General features: G+C 44.7%; 1 protein-coding gene and 1 long non-coding RNA gene across 2 annotated transcripts in view; one reads left to right on the forward strand and one right to left on the reverse strand.

Moving 5' to 3' along the window:
* IL18 (interleukin 18) overlaps positions 1-11,137 on the forward strand; it is a 57,473-nt gene extending 46,336 nt beyond the window's left edge. Inside the window, exons 6-7 of the mRNA XM_088448545.1 lie at positions 5,809-5,954; positions 9,894-11,137. Coding sequence (XP_088304671.1) covers positions 5,809-5,954; positions 9,894-10,136 — 389 coding nt within the window. The 3' untranslated portion in view covers positions 10,137-11,137. The remainder of the gene's footprint in view (positions 1-5,808; positions 5,955-9,893) is intronic.
* Positions 8,511-15,282, reverse strand: LOC148504767 (uncharacterized). Its single transcript, XR_015869911.1, has 3 exons — positions 15,193-15,282; positions 9,594-9,646; positions 8,511-8,796 (listed from the first exon to the last, which is right to left on the reverse strand). It is a non-coding gene; the product is annotated as an uncharacterized LOC148504767 (long non-coding RNA).
* Positions 15,283-20,211: the final 4,929 nt, after the last annotated feature.

Here is a 20,211-nt window from a genome sequence, read left to right on the forward strand (position 1 = left end):
TTTTAGAGCGGCCTCCTACCGCTCGCATAGCTGTGGGTGACCACCCACAGCTAGTGCAAGCGGCCAGGATGATGGTCGCGATGGTCTCGACCATCGGACTTGCGACGAGACCCTTGTGGTAGGGTCTCATTGCCACAAGTCCCAGTGGACTTCTTGCTCTTACAGTGCAAGAAGTCGACCCACTGACATCACTTGTGTCATGCCCCCGGCTAGCCACCAAAGGAGGCGCGCTGTCACTCAACATCGACAACACGCCCCCTTTGTAGCGAGACCTGGAGCGACGGCTTGCCCGTCGCTATCCGGGTATCGCGCATGCGCACTGGGCCAACATCGACCCGCTTGCGAGCGTTCAGCGCTCGCGATCCGGTCTGAATCAGGCCCAAAGTTTGTTGGAGAGATTTGAATGAGATTATCAGGGTTGCTGTAGCATGAAGGTGAGATTAATTTGGGGGACTGAGATGAATAGAGTGTAGCGATGGTGCGGTCTCCAGTGCTAGAAGGGGAGCCAGTAGAAGGTGGACAGGAAGGGAGATTAATGATATGTGGATGGATGTGGGGTGAAGTGACATGGAAATGGGGGTGGGAGGAGGGATTGGCAGTGAGGTAGTAGGACCCCGGTGGAGTATAAGAGAATGAAAGTGGAGTAATGGGAGAAGATGGGGAGGAAGGTAAACAGAGGAGAGGAGATAAGGGGAAGAGGAAGTGGAGGAGACAAGGGGGAAAGGATAAAGGTGGAAGCAAGGGGCAGAACAAAATATTAGGTAGACACTGAGTGAAGGTGGGAGTTGAAGTACAAAATAATGTTAAAGAAAAAGAGACATTTAAATTGCCAAAGTAGAGTAAAACTGGCAGTGTGTGTGGTCAGTATATGGTGCTGGGTCTGCCAGTGGAAGACTGTCAGCATAGAAGAAATTGACCATATGAACACAGGTATGCATGAATCATTATGCGCAGAAAAGTGACTTAAAGGAGAAGTTTGTTGAAGAGAAATTGATGCATGAGGAAATTGTTGAGAAGTTACAGAGTGAATCATCATCTTAAAATGTACTGTTAAACAGGTAGAATAATCGGTACTGCCACGATTATTATGTTTCCTATTCGCAGGGGATATTTTCATTTTTAATGAAAATATCCCCGCTATGGACAAAGGGGAACTCGCAGGGACAGTGGTTGCAATAACCTCTGTCCCTGCGTGGTGTATCCTTGGCATTTAGGAGAAGTCTCTCACATGCGCACAGTGGGCCTGATTCAGAGACGGACGCTCTGAATCAGGGCGTTTTGTTTTTTTTGTTCAGCCTCCTGACTGCTCGCATAGCTGTGGGTGACCACCCACAGCCATTGCGAGCAGCCAGGTTGATGGTCGCGATGGTCAAGACCATCGCGACCATCGGGCTTGCGACAAGACCCTTGTGGTAGGGTCTCGTGGCCGCAAGCCCCAGAGAGCTTCTGGCTTTAATAGAGCCAGAAGCTCTCTCACTGACATCACTGGTGATGTCAGAGGGGCTGCCCACAAACGTCAGGCATTCGCTTGGGAACGCCTCCGTTTGTGAAGCCACCCCCGGCCACGTCTACCAAATGGGGCGAGCTGTCAATCACCATCGACAGCTCGCCCCCTTATCGATCAAATCGGGCAGTATTATCGCTGCGTGTGGACGCAGCATTACAACAGTTTACACCATCTGAAGATGGTGTAAACTACCGGGGCTAAACCCTGAAAAGCTTTGCTTTTTGGAGTTTAGTACATGGGGGTCAGATTGTAATACCCATTGATAATAATGGGGTCTGCGACGCTAATTAGCACTTTGCCGAAGATTTCTGTGAAATCTCCTGTTTTAGTACATAGGATCAATACATATTAGTCAGAAACTGCAGTTTCTGAAGGACTTTATGTAAACAACAGATTAATACATAGGCCCCCTAAGGCTTTTAAAGAGACAGACCACCAATTAGCAGCTCTGTCTGAGCACCTTGAGGACGCTGAAGCATAAACCTGTTACAAAATATCAAAATGATGTGCTTCTCGCAAAGAATGAAGTGTTGTTGGGAAAAGAGCATGAGAATGAGGTGCTTTTTGCAAAACAAGAGCAATTGTTGAACTGCACCAAAAGTGTGTAGTATTTCAGACGGAAGAGGAAGAATTAAAAGAATGTATAAAGTGATGTGATGCACAGCACACGCAAGTAAAAATGGCGGATTTAGCTCTGATGTTAAACTGAAAAGACTCTTTAAAAAAAAACTTGAAGAGTGTGAATAAGGGCTCTATTTATTAACATTCTTTTTACTAAAATAAAGTGGAAAAGGGTGTTTTCACACCCTTTTCACATTATTTTAGTATCACCTAAAGTTACTACAGGACAATTGGAGTAGAATTTGTAAAATTCTACTACAAGCCGTAATTATCACTTATTTTAAGAAAGCAGATCGCATTTCCCATAATTGTAATGGGAAATGTGATTTGGCCAAAGTTACTAAAAATAAAATGTGAAAAAATACTGGTGAAAGCCCTGTGATAATAACGCCACCTGGAGGTGGCGTTATTCAGGGTTTCCCCTGGTTACCGGACTCCTGCGCCGCTCTAACGGGGAAAGCAGAACCCGGAGCCAGCCCCAGTGATCAGTTGTGTGGTCTAAACAGACCACACGCTGATCTCTGCTAAAAAAAAGAAAAAAAAATTAGTAAAAAAAAAAAAACTTACCTGAGTCCAGGGACCGGTGATCAGTGCTCCCGTGACTGAGTCCCAGTGCAGTATGGGATGTCAGCTGACCGGAGCCACGGACGACATCACCGGAGCACCGATGACTGCAGGTAAGTGTAATTAAGGGAAGGGGGGTCGTAGGGGGGGCTTAGCACCAGGGGCAGGGCATCGCAGTGGTGGGGCTTAGCACCAGGGGCGGGGCTTAGTGACGGTCAGTTGGCGCATGGTCGGCACTTGTCAAGGTATTTTTTGCGAAAATACCGTGATAAGTGTGCGGAGGGGATTCGCAGGGACAGAGCTTTATCGCAAGCTCTGTCCCTGCAAGGGATTTGTAGTAAATCCCTGTGATATTGCCTGAATTCGCAATGTGAATTCAGTCGATAATATCACACTACAATCTGCATTACAAATGCGGATTGTAGTAAATAGAGCCCTTAGAGAGAGAGGGGGTCATTCAGACCCGGTCGTTAGCGCAGATGCGTTCGGACCGGGTCGATGGCCCCCACAGAGCATGTGCATGACGGCGCCGGCACCGGCGCTGTCGTGCGCATGCGTGAGACCCGCTACGACCGACAGCACTGGTCGTAGCGGGTCTCGATCCAAAGGGGGCGAGCTGTCGATGTTGATTGACAGCTCGCCCCGTTTGGAAGGTGGGCCGGGGGGGTGGTAGCCCAAACGGGGGCGTTCCCATGGGAACGCCTGCCGTTTGGGGGAGGCCCTACTGACATCACTAGTGATGTCAGACAGAGCCAGAAGCTCTCCAGGGCTTACGATAAGGGAGACCCTACCCTAGGGTCTCGTTGTAAGCCCCGATGGTTGCGATGGTCTCCGACCATCACGACCATCACCCGAGCGGTCGTTACAGCTGTGGGTGTTAACCCACAACCTAGCGACCACAACAGAGGCGGGCGGTCAGGATGCAAGTGGCCGCCCAGTTTCTGAGCGACCGCTTGCATCCTCCGACCGCCCTGAATGAGGCCCAGATTCTCTGGCTGAGAAACTTTGTGAATACTTTGGAGAAAGAGAGAAATATCTCCAGTTGCTGCAGACTCATGCTCAGATTGAAACTACACTTCTAAAAACTCTCACTTTAGTAAATATACCACTTACTGTAGTGATAAGGGACATGGTAATAAATCTCCCTGGTCCATGCCTTTACCACTGCACTTTGAGACATCCTGCACTGCCGCTTAGCAGGATGTCTTAGAGAGTCCCCGGAGAGGTGTTGTGATAACTCACTCCACCAGAGACCTCTATCTTGGCTGTATCATATCAGCCTAGTGCTGATGCTATATGGTACTGCACTCAGCAGATGTACTGTGCTGACATGAGAACTCGCAAAACTATAATATCAAATTCTGGACCGACTGTGCAATGACGTGAGCAAGCGGTGGCGTAACTGGTAACTGACACATAACGCCATACTTAGATTTTTAATACATTTTAGAGAAGCGGAAATGATTCCTTTTTTTTTGCTGTGTAATACATGTACCACATTGTAATATATCCCGTTTTTCTACTTCTGTAATTCTATTGTGCATTTTGTCTGTTTATTATTTTAAAGCTTTACTGCCTGTTGTTATATTAACAAGACTTGTCTCTTTGTGACTTTTCTATCATCCCCACTTGCTCTAGAAGGGATCCTATATGTTCTTGTGGTGTAAATTCTAATGGTACCTGGGTATATTGGAACTCTTTCCAGAGTGGGATGCCAAGAACATGGTTAGATGAGTTTCTGCTTCTCTGTAACTGCTTTGGGTAGCAGGTATAGCCCACTGTCCATCTCCTACTACAGTATGTCAGCCCCTTTCCTATCACTATTATTTTTGAGTCTCTTGGTGCATAAATGTTTGTCTTGTATTTGTGTTTGGTTGCTCTGTTTCTCAGCTCTAGGTATGTCTGGCCAACCACTCTTGTGACTGCATTTCTCACTCTACTACATGCTTCTATTCCTTGACTACAGTAAATATGATCCTTTGTTATTATGGTTAACCTGTTGTGTGCCTTAGTCAAACCACTCTGTTATATTTGCTTAATGCAATTGGCTTGCATTATGCCTCTCAGTCCCACTTTCCCAGAGTCTCATTCCTAACTTTCCTCCCACTTATAGGTACACCTGTCTCCTTCTCATCTCTTCCTGACACAGCTCAACCAGCATAACTGATATGGTACAGAAACAATAGACAATTGTAGCTTGCAGAGTAGGTTGGAAAATTAATGTTGTGAGAGCACACCAGTAATATGACAAATGTCCCCCGTGTGAAAATGTACTACTCCTGCTTTTGCCTGCAAATATAGTATCTTTTGATGAAAATGGGTCATGCTGACAAGTCTATGTGAGTGGGGGCAAAACTTACAATCATTCCCATAGCATGTGTAGTGGAGCCCTGTTTGGGATTTTAATGCCACTGCTTTACTGCCCTGCTCTTCTGGGCATTCATGGAGTTCAGTGCATGCACAGTTGAGCCCTGTTTGGGATTTCAGTGTCAGGGGGTCAATCCTGTTAGCCGCGATCTCACCGTTGCGAGTCATCGCGGCAGTTGCCGCACTTTACGGCAGCCCGAATGCACCTAATATTGCTCGCAGCCCCATAGGGTTCTGTGCAAAATACTGCAAATCCAGGCTTGGATCAGGTAGCAACAGGTGCGAGATGTGGTGCCGGCATTTGAACGCTGTTGCAACGGCACATCGCTCCCTTCGCACCTAATAGGATTGACCCTCAGTGTGAAAATTACCACAGTGGCCCTGAAAGCCCAAAAGTTACTACTTTGCCCATGCACTTGCCCCAGCATCTGCTAAGAAGAGTAGAGCAGGGTCATCCAGAATTAATATATGAATATTGCTTGGTTACTCCTCAATATCCAACCTATGGCAGCCTCATGGGCTGCTCTGGCAGTAGTTATGCATCTGTGTGTCAGCCACTTTAGTCAGTCATGGATGAGTAAACTGACTTACTGTACAGTCTTCAGCAACAATAGATGTAAATCTAACAAACTTAGGTGGACCAGTGTGTAAGTGGTCTGTATTGAAGCTCAGTTCAAAATGATGGATAGGGCCACAGTTAACACAAGGTACTTTCTCATGAGCTAATACACTTATTGTCTCTTTTCCAGATAACATGGAACAAGCCAAGTTTTTCTTGCACACATACAGGGAACTTGCAATTCACCAAAATGGACTGCCAGTGGCCATCAGCTGCAAAATAGGCAAGAAGAAGTATATCATGTGTGCTACAAGCGATTTTACAATTACTATGAAGGTAAGCATATAAGCAGAAGAAATGTACAATTCTATTTCACCTGTCTATTGTTTTATACAGTACTCAAGTGCATGTTTTTTGAAGTGGAATTGTTGCCCGTAGCATCCAATCAGATTCTAGCTATAATATTCTAGAAGGTGCTAGATAAAGGTTAAGTAGAATCTGATTGGTTGCTATAGGCAACATACCCACTTCTAAAAACTTGCACTTTAGTAAATATAGCCCTTATAATCAAATTTCATATGTATCTGTATGCTTATTGCCCTCAACTATATGACATTTAAAAATGCATAATAAATATCTAAAAATAAATACATGTATATATGGGTGACGTAGTTTACAAACATATCAGGTGTACACACCTGGCGATGCACTCGCGATATATCGTCCGTTGATCAAACCAACAATATATCGACAAGTGGGTTCCCTGCATAAGAGGGGCAGATAGATGAGGAGAAATGGAGGGGGTGGGGAGAGATGGAAATGGAGAGAAATGAGGAATGAAACAGAGGGTCTGATTCAGAGACAGACGCATTGACGATATTTACACAGATCGAGTGATTGTTTGCCAGTGCACATGCGTATAAGTAGCAATGCGCTTTGCGATTATGTCCACACAGAGGGCCTGATTCAGAGCCAGACGCTCTGACCAGAGCGCTCGCTCTGAATCAGGGCCAGCCTAGCTTAAAATGTAGCGGCCTCCTGGCCGCTCGCATAGCTGTGGGTGACCACCCACAGCTTATGCGAGCGGCCAAAAAGATGGTCGCGATGGTCAAGACCATCGCGACCATCAGGCTTGCGACGAGACCCTTGTGGTAGGGTCTCGTCTGCCGCAAGCCCGGAGTGCTTTTGGCTCTATCAGAGCCAAAAACACTCCCACTGACATCACTAGTGTCAGTCTGGGTCCGGCCCCACTGACATCACTAGTAATGTCAGTGGGGCTGGACCCAGACAGTAGGCGTTTCCATGGGAAAGCCACGCCCCCGGCACACCCACCAAAGGGGGCGTGCTGTCACTCACCATCGACAGCACGTCCCCTTTGGTGTGAGACCCCGAGCGACGGCTTCCCCGTCGCTCGCCGGGTCTCGCGCATGCGCACGACGGAGGCGCCTCCGTCGTGCGCATGCGCATTTGGGTAACATCGACCCGCTTGCGAGCGTACAGCGCTCGCGAACGGGTCTGAATGAGACCCAGAGTATCCACTCATAAAGTGAGTGACAGGTAGGGAGGTTTAATATCATATAAAATATTTGATATACAAATATCACGTACAAATGAGGTGGAATCTCACTGACATACAGTATGTGTGGAACTCTGGTAATAAACCAGTGGGAAATAATTCTCCACCGTGCAAAGGAGAGACCAGATACAATGTATCCAAATAAATAGACACAGTGTGCTGGTCAAAAAGATACGAAGTATCTAAATACGGAGCTCTGACTAGAGAACCTGAGATAGACTCTGTAGAAATAAATAACACTGCAAGTCATATCAAATATCAGCTCGGATAAGCAAAGGAATAATATTTAATTCCTGAGTGATTAAACTGGGAGAGATAATAAGATCTCTCATAAACACTAAAATATTAATCTCTTATAGGAATTACCATTAATAAGGAACGAGAGGGCACTCTTCCCTAGTGGAAGATCTTAAACACTATTTATAATCTATATACACTACTATTATTTTAATAATTTGCTGCTAACCAATAATTTATGTTAATAAATGACATAAATAAAAATTATGTTTTATGTTTGTACATCAATACATTTGAACAGATATATTATATTTGTATACTATTTGGGGAAAAGTGCACTAAAGAAGCAAACCCCTTTCCTTTCTTCCAGCCTAAAGCCCTATAAGTGATCAACTGTGCCTGCAGTACCATCTGGCAATTACACAGCTTTAAGGTGCCCACACACATACCGACTTGCTCCCAATCAGCCGATGTACACTATTTCCCCTGAACTCTCCCTGAACTCTCCCCAGGCAGTCGTGGTCATGATTTGGAGTTAAAAATGTCCAATCTGACTTAAGATCTATTTTGCAGCCAGTGCATTGTGTCCCAGATTGGCTAATCTGCCCTACAGCACGGCAGATCTCAAGATGCGATGTACGACGAGCGGGGACGCGCATCGGCATCGTGATCAAGTGTAGAAACTCACGATTTGGCCATTTTTTACATGATCTGTCGTCACGATTCGTCGAAATCGGCCAAATTGGATGAAAAGTCGGTATGTGTGTGGGCACCTTTAGGCTAGTGGCATGGCCCATCAACAAAGAACTAAGAAAATAATGTATTGATCCACCACTATACTCATGGGAGTGTCTTTAATGGGTGCAGGGTGTGCACAGTCTTTTGGTCCAGAGGGCCCACATCACACACCTCACCCGTTCATGATACTTACATCGGCGCAGCATAAATCACTGGGGAAATGTGATTCCCAGATCTGTGTGTAACACATTGCAATATTAAAATAGGGGTTTAACAGTGGGATCATTTATTGGGAGGACTGTGAACTATTGCAGTATCCCTGGCACTGAAGGGGTGCCGTTGGCAGTTTGTGGAGGGACAGCCGGAGCTGGCGGTGGAGCAGTTCTCCCAGGGCTTGGTGATGGCTGCTTACTTGAGGAGAGGAGGCTGTGCCTGGTGTTGGAGAGCTGGAAACCAGGAATTGATTGAAGGAGGGACCCTGAGGTGACTGCAGCTAGATATTAGGGGGAGGATCTTCAGAGTGAATGCTGCCTATAACTCAGGTTTGAGAAGGAGAAACGTGAGAGTCAGCCAATCAGAGGGTCTGAGGCCCAGCCCCTAGGAGGAGTCTAGTCAGCACTACTGTGTCTGTGGAAGAGAAAGAAGGAGACAGAGAAGTCTAAAATCAGTCCAATAGTACATTAGATTATAGAATACAAGCAAAGTGAAGTTCTACTACATTCTTTCAGGCCACCGATACCTCAATATATTATAGTAAGAGCTATTGGATAACTTAACAGATACATAATTACGTATCTATAGAGGAATTAGTTATACTAACATCCAGCACCAGCTCAGCATTATAATTCTGGCCCTCAGACACCCTAGACTCCTGCGTATTGTATTTATATTCATGCACAATTGCTAACAATGCAATAAATTTATAAGAAATAACTCTACAGGCTGTTTCATATCACTACTAAAGCCCATTGGATGAGAAACGACTAATTTTCGGAATTTCCTATAAACCTGAAGTTTATATCTTAAATGCATATTAATCTACTAGCATGTGCACCAACGAGCATGGCCATTCACACTGACTAATAAGGGCAATTTAAGAACAGAATATGAGTGTTAATGTCTTTAAAGAAAATGGGTTACTTGTTAGTATGTTATTTGTATAGAGAAATATTATGATCTGATGCTCAGCTTAATTGATAAATGTGTAAGTGTTATTCTGACACTGCATTGTTCATTAACCAAATTCATCTTCAGCAGAACAGAGAGTTGCAGTAAAGTAAACTATGTAACTAATTTGTGTGTAATTCTGAGTATAAACATTATGTTAAAGTGAAGTGAATAATTGCTGCTGCACATTTATAATTGTCATTGGTAAGTTACCAGTCTGAAATTAAGGTATAACATGACACAAAACCAATACTTACCATTCAGGGGTGTTCACAAGTCCACTCCAGGTATAGCGTAAGAAAATCCAAGACTTGGGTAAAGGGAAAGAAATATAGAGAGGTTTATTGTAGCAAGTAAAGGAAAGAGGATACTTGTTACATGTGCTTGCACAGTACTGAAATCACTGGAAAAATGGCACGGTTGCTATGTTCCCGAGGATCAACATATGCGTGGTTGTCTCTGGCATGGTGCCTACCTTAGCAACATGTGTAAGCATGGCAACAAACTATCGTTTAGCATTACTTTGATTAACTAATTCTGTTTCTTTCATATAATAGGAGTGTGAATTGCCAAAAGAAATACCATCAAAGACCAGCGAATTTATTTTCTACCAAAAAGTATTTTCCACAGAGCAAACCTCTTTCCGTTTTGAATCATCGTTGAATGAAGATTTTTACCTTGCTTATAGTACAGAACACCCTGTAAAGAAACTGTTTCTAAAGCACTGTCCTGAAGGCGAAATTGATGAAACTATTAAGATGATCTTGGAAGAACCTTACAGCATGCCAGCCGTCTTATAAAAGCATGCTGTAACCACTTGAGTAACACCACAGCATAATACAGATGTATCCACACTTATCATTGCTGCAGTTGCGCCAAACAGCCCCACTCGGCGTGCCAGGCCCCATGCTGCTTTGTTAGCGCCAGGCGTCTTTTTGCTTCTCTTTTGCAGAAAATGTGTCTTAGTCGCAACCAGTGGAGGCTTCAGAAGTGGGGCTGCAATGCAGTCCAGAATTCAAATAAGGGAGTCACACCAACTGCCAAGGAGTCCCGGCCGATGATGTTTGAAAGGGCAGCTGGTGCGTCTACCCTATTTGAATTTTGGTCTTCTCTGGAGTCGTAACGCGCTGCGACTAGGATGCACAAAGAGACCAGGGGCGCATCTATAATGGGTGCAGGGCACACTGGCCCCCAGGTTCAGTTTGGCCCACATTGCACACTCTGCACCCATATTTTTAATACTTACCTCTCCGGAGTCCCAAATTAGCACTGTAAAATTGCCTGGAAAATAGCAGCCATGACCAGTTTGCACATGCGCAGTAGGAAAATCGCAGGGAAAATGGCTGCCACGCCATTTTTCACGGTGACCAGAGTCTACTGATGCGTCGCTGTGCTCAGTGCGCTGCTGGCCGCACGAAGAGAGGGACGTGGGACCCGGACGGAGACTGCACACAGGCCCCCTCCTCTCTTAATATGCTTATGCAGGAGACTCTGCTGATTGATTTGATATTTGACAGCTATATATCTGTGTGCAACTGAGTGTGAATCTGTATATGAAGAACAAAGTGCCACGATGCAGCTGCCTTAAAGTTCCATTGTGCTGCATATACAATATACAAGTGTTGAATATCAAAGTAATCCATAAAATCTCCTGGTAATTCATAGTTGCATCACATTGCAAAATAGACGCCCAACGCTAAAAGAGTTGCACTGGACCTGGAGACCCACTCTCACCAGGCACCTCGTGCTGCATGGCGTACTGAGGCCAGGGGGTATATTTATTAAAGTGCTGGTTTTTGAAAGTGGAAATGTTGCCCATATCAACCAATCAGATTCTACTTAACATGTATCTAGCACCATCTAGAACATAATTGCTAGAATCTGATTGGTTGCTATGGGCACCATCCCCACTTCTAAAAACCAGCTCTTTAGTAAATATGCCCCTAGATGTGTGAGGACACATCTGTAACGTTCATTCAAAGTGATTAGGTCACCATACAGCTTCCAAACAGTTTCAACCGCAGAACTTTATCTGGAAATACTGCAACTGTCTTCAAACACTTCTATTTATACTCCCACCAGGGTAATTGACCAGTTGCCTAAATTTGACAGTGTCTGGTTTGAAGTTCCTGTTCCACTGCTATTAAAAAAAACCCTATTCATTTTAAACCATACAGAGATGGTATTAACAGAATAGTCATTGTGACAGTGTGTGTCCTTCAGAATATAGTGACCCTCAGTGTTCAGAGTATATTTTTACTCCTGCAGTTCATCTGGCACCTCATGCCTCCCAGTGGCCAAGATTAATCAACGAGTGATATTCTTGTTATCACTCGTTATTAATCTGGTGCTCCAACCAACCAGCTCCTAACTGTAACTTTTCAAATACATAACAGATTTGGTCCAGAATAGCCTCCCCAGATCAAAGGTCAAAGTTCTGCTCAGCGTAAAAATCAACAGGAGGGCTGACTGGACCTCAACCCCTTAGTATGTCTTCTGGGATCCAAAGTTCTGTCCAGTGTACACCAATAGGAGGTCAACCCGAGACCCTAACCCCCCTAAAACCTGAGCAGGATCCAACTGGACCACCTCATGTTGGTTTCAACCCTATTGGTGCAGCGGTGTCTGAATGCATAACCAGACAAACAAACACAAACAGACCAATGAATTTTATATATAAGAAATATATTGTTGAGATGACGGTTAGGATTTGTGACCTGTTATTATATTATATGTTGTTTTAGATACATTTCACTCCTGATTCCATTTCTGGGAATAAAGAGAGATTGAGCAGTGCTGCCCTCTGTTTCTTTTTTGTATAATGTCAATATTGTGACTGGACATAATGACCATATCAACTTGTCCTTGTCGATATTGTGAATGTCAACATGTTCACTGTCGACATTTTGAACCATGTCAACATTTTGAATGTCGACGTTCAGAAAATTGTTACATTCTGGTGTCAACATTCTGAATGTTGACATAATAGCTATATACTGCTTGCGGGGGTTCCTGGTGAAGATCTTTGACTCCGCACCTCTGAGGGAGTACTGCCAAATCAAAACTGACGTAGTTTAATCCATTTGCCTTTTTTTGGTTTTCAGACACTCCTATGTACCATGTTCCAATTAAATTCCGTGGCTGCTTACCTGTGCTGCACAGGGAAATGCTATTCAATTAAATAGCATTGTCCTCACACAGTAAACCAGGGGTTATAACATGCTAACCCACTGATTACACATACAGTATACTGTGGAATCAATGGGTTTTCCCCATGTGTTAACTCCCCACAGATTCCTTTTCTTACAGACTTTTCCTTGCAGCTCCTGAATCTGAAAGGAAAAGTCCACCTCTGTGGATTAACGAGGGGGACAAACCCCACCAAGTATTTCCCCCATGTGGGTAGCTAGCCATGGAGTAAACCCTGCGGCTACGTGGATTGCCCCTAATTGTGTAATTCTGTGTTATTGGTTACCTGTTAGTAGTGTGTTCCTTCCATTCATGAGTTACTTCCATTCAGTTACTAATGCAATCTTGAGCTTCTAGTATCCAGTTACCAGTGTGCAATCCTGAATTTCTGGCACCCTGTTAGCAGAGTACATGCTTGAATTCCAAACTTCTGCTGCCTGAATCTTTAGTTCTTGACACCCTACTTTCCATGTGCAGTGCTGAGTTCCTGACATACTGCTGCCCTATTTAATCTTGAGTTATTGACAGGCTACTGTGTGCTATCCTGAGTTGCCAACACTGCTGCCAGTTTGAAAATCTAATTTATTTTAATAATTATAAATGTAAAGACTGAATACCATATGATAAAAAAGAGGAGGGGGGATATTCTTATAATTAAAATATATATGGTAATACTTATTCAAATATGGCCTGGAGAAAATATTGTGGACAGGGGGCTGTCCTCCTTTGGTGCAGTTTACAGTGAAAGATATAATATATTTTGAGGTGAAATATGAAAATCAATAACCATGTATTCACAATATATACATTATGCCCAATTGGGTTAATGAACATGATTAGAATTAGAGCATAACAACTTCAGGTATATAACATATCTGGCCAATGTTAGTCAGGGCTGTAACTAGGGGTGTACATCACACAGAGCGCAAGACTCTATAGGTGGCACTGTCGCTGCCCCACGGCCCCTGCATCTTGCTAACAGGCTGCCTGGGCTCTCCAGACATGCACCGCATAGCCTGTACAGCCGCCCGGAGCATCCTGAGGTTGCTCTGGGCTGTGTTGTACTTCCCATTGCTGGTGGCCCAGGATCATGACATCATGCACAAAGGAGGCAGGAGCAGCACAGAGCGCATTGCCACCCTGTTACAACACTGATGTTAGTCTTATAATGCCTGCCTTGGTTTGCCAGTAAAAAAAATAAATTGGGAAGTTTACACCAGTAGACAAAATTAAATTGACACAGCATGTATCAAAGTAAGAAAACCCAAAACATATAAAGACACCAACAGAACAAAGGTAATGCTCTTATAACAAACTAAGACAAGAACCCAACTGTGATAAATAATTAACAAACTCATACAAGGAATTGTAACAGTCAAATTGATGGCATGCGCAATAATTGAAGTGTAAAGGGTAACAATTAAACATTATTAAATATTGACCTTAGGTATGTGTCAATTATCTCTTGTTGCAAATTTCTATATGACACAACCCTCTAGTCATAAGTCACAAATAGCATAATGCATAAACAACATGAACAATCTTTTTTGGATTCCAACTATTAGCACTAAATGTGTGCTAAGGTAATAATGGAATCGTAGAAAGGACCAGAGTCTCAGTGGAAATCCACCTGTCTCTGTTTCTCCCCTATGTGCAAAATTGCAAGGAACAGGGGAGTGAGATATATATTTACTAAAGCGCAGATTTTTAGAAGTGGAGATGTTGCCTATAGCAACCAATCAGATTCTACTTAACATTTATCTAGCACCTCCTATAAGATAATATCTAGAATCTGATTGGCTGCTATGGGCAACATCACTTATAAAAACCCGCACTTTAGTAAATATACCTCTTAAGGTGCATACACACTAGACGATATGCTCCCTGAGCGATATCGTCTAGTGTGTCCCCGGCAGGCTGTGCTCAATGTCGTTCATGACATTGAGCACAGCCGCTGAACGATATCATTAGCGATATCGTTCAGCGCCGGGCTCTCTCACCCATTCCCTGACATGCAGCAACCTGACGAGGTCGTCAGGTTGGCCTGCATGTCAGCCCGATGGACGAGGATGACGAACGACCCGCGGGAACGCGCGTCGTCGTCATCGGTCATCTTTTTGTGTTAAAAATGGACGATAAAGTGGACGACTGAACGATAACGATATCGTTATCGTTCAGTCGTCCACTTTAATCGCCCAGTGTGTACGCACCATAAGAGTGCAGAGGGAAATCCTAACCCTGGTTGAAGGTAGTAAATGAAATCGATCTCTTGTTGGGTGAATCCCCAATGTTGTTCTGTTTGTAGAAACCAGTGCGTGACTAACACATGGGGATATCCCAATGAGAGTCCGTCAGAACAATCAGACTGGAACATACTAGGATTTGTAACAATAAACAGTCTCAAAATCTCAGTCTTCCGAAATATGGATAAGCACAATTACAATACACTTCACAGCATTTTTACTTCCAACAAAGGTCAAACATAAGGTAATGGCATTTAGCACATGCAATTTTTAGCATACACAAATTGCTCAAAGTAGGATGTGACTTAGCCAAATGCAATTTACACAATGCTACTTAACACATGCAGACTCTTGAAATGTATGGCTTAGTTGATGGTGACCGGCAGTTCATGCAGAATACATAAATGGAAATGAGGAGAAATACCTGCAAGGTTCTTTAGTGTGCAATTTTACTTGTAGCAGACCAAAGTTCAGCACAACACACAGATTCCAACAAATGAGCGATTACTGCAGGCTTTTGTGGTGCACAGGTAAGCTGGGAGCAAACGGCAGTCTATGCAGCATACATTAATGTTAATGACGGGAAGCACATGCAGGCCTTTGTAGTGTAGCAGACCAAAGTTCAGCAAAGCACAGTAATTCCAGTAATGGGTTACCTCTGCAGGCTTTTGTAGGATACAGGTTAGCTAGTAGCAAAGCAAAACAGTCTATGCAGAGCATAGTGAGATTAATGGCGAGAAACACATGCAGGCCTTTATAATGTGCTGATTTAATTGTAACAGACCACAGTCCAGCAAAGCACAGTAATTCCAGTAATGTGTGGCCTCTGCAGGCTTTTCTAGAATGAAGCATTTACTTCTCCAGCGGTCTTTGCGGGTGCTCTCCCAGCTCACCATGAGAAGATGGAACTCAGCTGAGCTCCTTGCTGCCCACAGGCAGGGACAGGCACCTCTCCACTCCGCTCCCAGTGCAGCCGAACTCCTCCCCTCCAGCAGATGCAGCTTTGGTACGTCCCGGCAGGGATATCCCTGTGGAGGTAAGTGTGCTCCTCTTTGGTCCTGACAGAGCAGTACTCTTCACGGGGTGAGCATACAGAGGGGTATATGCAAGGGACTTCAACAGGCGACAGGTCCAGTCAGGTTCGGCGATGCGGCATCCTCCACGGTCTGGTCCTCTCTCTTAAATTCGGTCACTAGCCCTGTCAGTAGCAGCAGTCCCACACTTCACCCCCCTGCTCTCCTACGGCACCGTATTTAAAGCCTTATCCTCCTTTTCCCCTCTCTGCTGGGTTCATCCTGACTTTCCTGAGTGGACAGGGGACCCTAGTAATAGGGTCCCCAGATAATGCAGAGAGGTTCGCAGTGACCGCCAGATCAGGGAGCATCACAGTGATGTGCCATATAATGCAGAAAGGTTTGCTGAGACTGCCAGATAATGCAGAGAGCAGGGTCAGATTGGGAGTTTAAAGTGGTCCTGGAAAAAAAACTGTGAAAGAGGCATTATGCGCGAACATGCCATAGGCGCGCGCCAAGAAAAGTGGATGGGGCCTAGTTCCAAGGGGTGTGGTCTAATGTAAAATGCCATGCCCACAAGCCACTCCCCCCATTTTCTCAAGCTGGGGGCATGCAACCGCTCCAGGAGCTGATAGCCATGACCCCTGTCCCTCTCTCCAGTGTATAAGCAGAGCGAGCATATGAATGAGCATTTTCTTACCTGCAGCGGGGAACCTCTGAAGAAATTGATCCTCCCTGGACAGGCAGTGTCTTCAGTCGGTATTCACTATTTGTGCAGGAGATCACTTGGTCTGGAAGCCGCCTGTTTGCATAGCAATAAAACCAATGTCATCAACATGCAACAGAGGTTAAACCGAATAATACATAGTAACAGAGGTTTTGGGGCAGGACAAAATGGGAGTTTCCCATATCAAAATTTTTATATTAATAAAATATATTTGCTCATTTAGTACCATCTGCGTCTCCCCAGCACCATCGTCCTATACCTCCCCAGCACAATTATTCTGCATCCCCCCAGTGGCATTCTCCTGCTCTAGCACAGAATAGCCCCCCTTTCTCACACACAGATCATCTCCCCTTAGCACAAAATAGCCCATCTCCCCCACACATGTCATCTTCCCTTAGCACAGAATATCCCCACTCCCCACCGACAGATCATCATCAACTTCCCTTAGCAAACAATATCACCCTCACCTACAGACAGATCATCTCCCCCTAGTGCAGCAGATCCCCCTTCTAGGGAGGGGAAAGAGCGGGGAGGAGACAATCGGAGCTAGCTGGCAAGCATGGCGTGTCTCCCCCCCCCCTGTGACTTACTTGCTGCCGCCGGCCGCGGACCCGCTCTTCTTCCGTGCTGCCTGGTATATGAAGCTGCACCTTCCCTGGATGGGGACTAGGAAAGCTTCTTCGCAAGAGAGAGTCGGGCTGCTATACTAGCTGTGACAGGCAGCTGTCGGGTTGCCTGTCATTCAAACACAAAGCAGGGACAGCCTGTGACGTGATTCGCTGGGCGGGGCCACAGATTACAAGCGGCCCCACTTCGAGCACTGACCCCCGCTAGAAAGAGTCCAGTGCTGGTTATGGAAAATACAGGGGACCCCTACTCATTTTGTCTACTGTATTTCCAAAACCAGGACCAGCTCACTGAGCCCAGTGCTGGTTTTGCTAAATACAGGGGACCCCTACGTCTTTTGTCCCCTGTATTTTCACATCCAGGACTGGCTCTGAAAACTCCAAGGCTGTTTGTGCTTTTGGGGGGGGACCCCATGACATTTAATTTTTGTATTTTACACATTAAAAGTTTTTACACAGATGCATGCACGGATATCACTGATCTGTGCATGCATCTGAGTCATAGTACAGCCCATTATTTAAATTTGGGCAGAAATCTTTAAGATGGTCGTCAGGTGTTTGGTACAGCAAACAATATATCGTTAACAATCTAATGATTTGGAAATCGTTAATGACAAACGATATATCGTTTGGTCGTTAGTAAAATTGCACAGTGTGAATGCAATATATCGTTAGTCCAGGAGTTCCGGGGAGTTCAGGGGAAATTGTTAATGATATTGGATCGTTTGCAAATCGTTAAGTGTTTACCAAGCTTAAGTCATTAGATGCGGCAGTAGGGCCATCCTGCCTGAGATGATTGTTTTTATATCAAATGTGGGCACCATTCCAGAGCATAAGATCAAGTCCAGGAGTCTGGGGGAGCAGAAGAACCTGGCAGTGCCCTGGACATAAATGTACATATTGGTCTCCTTATGCACTGAATATTGTATTATTATACAGTATTCATAATTAACCCTATTGATGGTCTATAGCAGAGCACCCCAAACAGGATTTTTTTTCCAGATCTCCTAGTCGGTGCACAGCAGGTATAATTATTATTGTCTGACACATATTAAAAGATCCACAGATGGTTTCATTATTTGTAAATAAATGGTAAATGCAACTACTAGTGCAGCAATGGTGAAGTAGAGAACAATAAATCAGGAGGTATAATTATTATACTTTCCTTTTGATGTGTTTGACTCGGTCTGGCTCCGGTTGTTTAGTACATATTAAAAAATTAGAAATGGGTATACATAGTGTGTTACCGTAAAAATTTACAATTTAATAGAATTCACACAAATCAAAAATGGTTACATGAGAACCACATACAAATAGAACACGATAAAAATATACATAAATAACACATAAAAACTGTACAAATCGAGGCACTTATAATTAATAGTGCAATGGAGAGGTATAGGTGCTTTTTACCATAAAGTCTCCCACGATGGCATAGGGTGCAAGCAGAGGGATCCCAATTCCACTCTGCGTGTCTAACTGGCATCAATAAAACAGTCCAGGTATTTGAATGTAGCAGCAATCAGTAGGTCCAATGTATTTCGAGCTCCTTGCTCTTCCTCAGGGATTATTACGGTGTTCTATTTGTATGAGGTTCTCATGTAACCATTTTTGATTTGTGTGAGTCAACCACATCAAAAGGAAAGTATAATAATTATAATAATATTTACCAGTATTGTGCCTCTTGGTGTCACAGGATGACCGAGGTATTATCCACCATAGGCTGCAGCTTGTCGCGCTGTTTTTATCACAAGCTTTATATATTGGTTTTTATTATTTAATTTGTGATACTGAGAACATCATGCAGCATGTCAGCGGTGTTGATTTGGTGCCGGCCAGCCTGCTGATTACATGTGAGACAATGCCGCTGGTCATGAGGCAATCAGAGCTCGTAGACTGGCAGTCAATCAGCAGTGGCAGCTCCTGATTGGCTGCCAGTCCACGAGCTCTGATTGGCTTGCATCCGTCACCATATTTAAATTGCGCTGGCACTTTCTGACCATGTCTGTCACTGCCTGCCATTGCACTCACTGTAATTAGCTGGTGGCCTGACCCCAAATCCACACCTGCTGGCTCCTGATGGCACACAGGGGGAGGCAAGAGGCTACTGGAGGGATACGGAGAGGTGAGTTGCTGGGGGGGCATAATGTGTAAGGGACATGGAGTCAGGGTAGACAGGGGAGGCAGAGCCTCCCCTATCATACTCCCTGTCAGACTGCAGAGTTTTGACTATAAAAATGATTAGAATAATACAAAGAAGATATTTCTAAATTATAAATATCTTCTTTGTATTATTCTGATTGTTATAGGCAAAACTCACCAAAATTGCAGCACTCCCACGGATAGAGATGAGGCAGTAAGGAGCTCAGCTTCTCCTCTGATCGCTCAGACTCTGCCTGGAGCTGGGGGCTGGACCACAAAGCAGCCAATAAATCAAGGAGAAAAAGAGCTAATGGAGGCATGCCTTGAGCTCTGATGGACACCTCTGACGTTCAGGTGACCAGTCTAGGAAGTACTCAGGCATCGAAGCTCAGCACATGGAAATTGGCATGTCCAGACAGAGGAAACACACAAAGGAGAAAAAGGTGAGGAGGGTCTGCTGCAAGGGGCAGATATGTGGGCGCTGGACGTGTCACACTGACAATAGAAGCTGCTGAAGAGCAGCAACACCAATGAGTAGGGACAGGTTATAGATAGACGGAGGTGACAGCTGACATGGATCTCTCCACTAGTGTATGGTGGTTTCTCAGATGCTAGGAAAAGGTGCCATGTATTGGGCAGCCATGACAGTACACTCTGGGTACATAGTTACAGCCCTAAGTGGGGTGAATATATTGTGGGCAATGGAGGAGGAGCCCCTTCGGTGCTGGAGTCTGGCGGCAGGTGCCTCCATTGTCTCCCATATTTCTGCCCCTGGGTAGGATCTTCTGTGCTAGTGGGAGATATGTGTGAGGGGGATCTGTGATACAAGAAATCTGTGTGTGAGTGTATGTTTGGGGGGGACTTGTGTGAGGGGAGAGATCTGTGCAATTGGGGCAGGTACATATATGTGTGTGTAAATCTGGCTCTGATATTAG

Source organism: Taudactylus pleione, unplaced genomic scaffold (assembly GCF_031769625.1).
Source record: "Taudactylus pleione unplaced genomic scaffold, aTauple2 ptg000457l, whole genome shotgun sequence".
Lineage (NCBI taxonomy): Eukaryota > Metazoa > Chordata > Amphibia > Anura > Myobatrachidae > Taudactylus > Taudactylus pleione.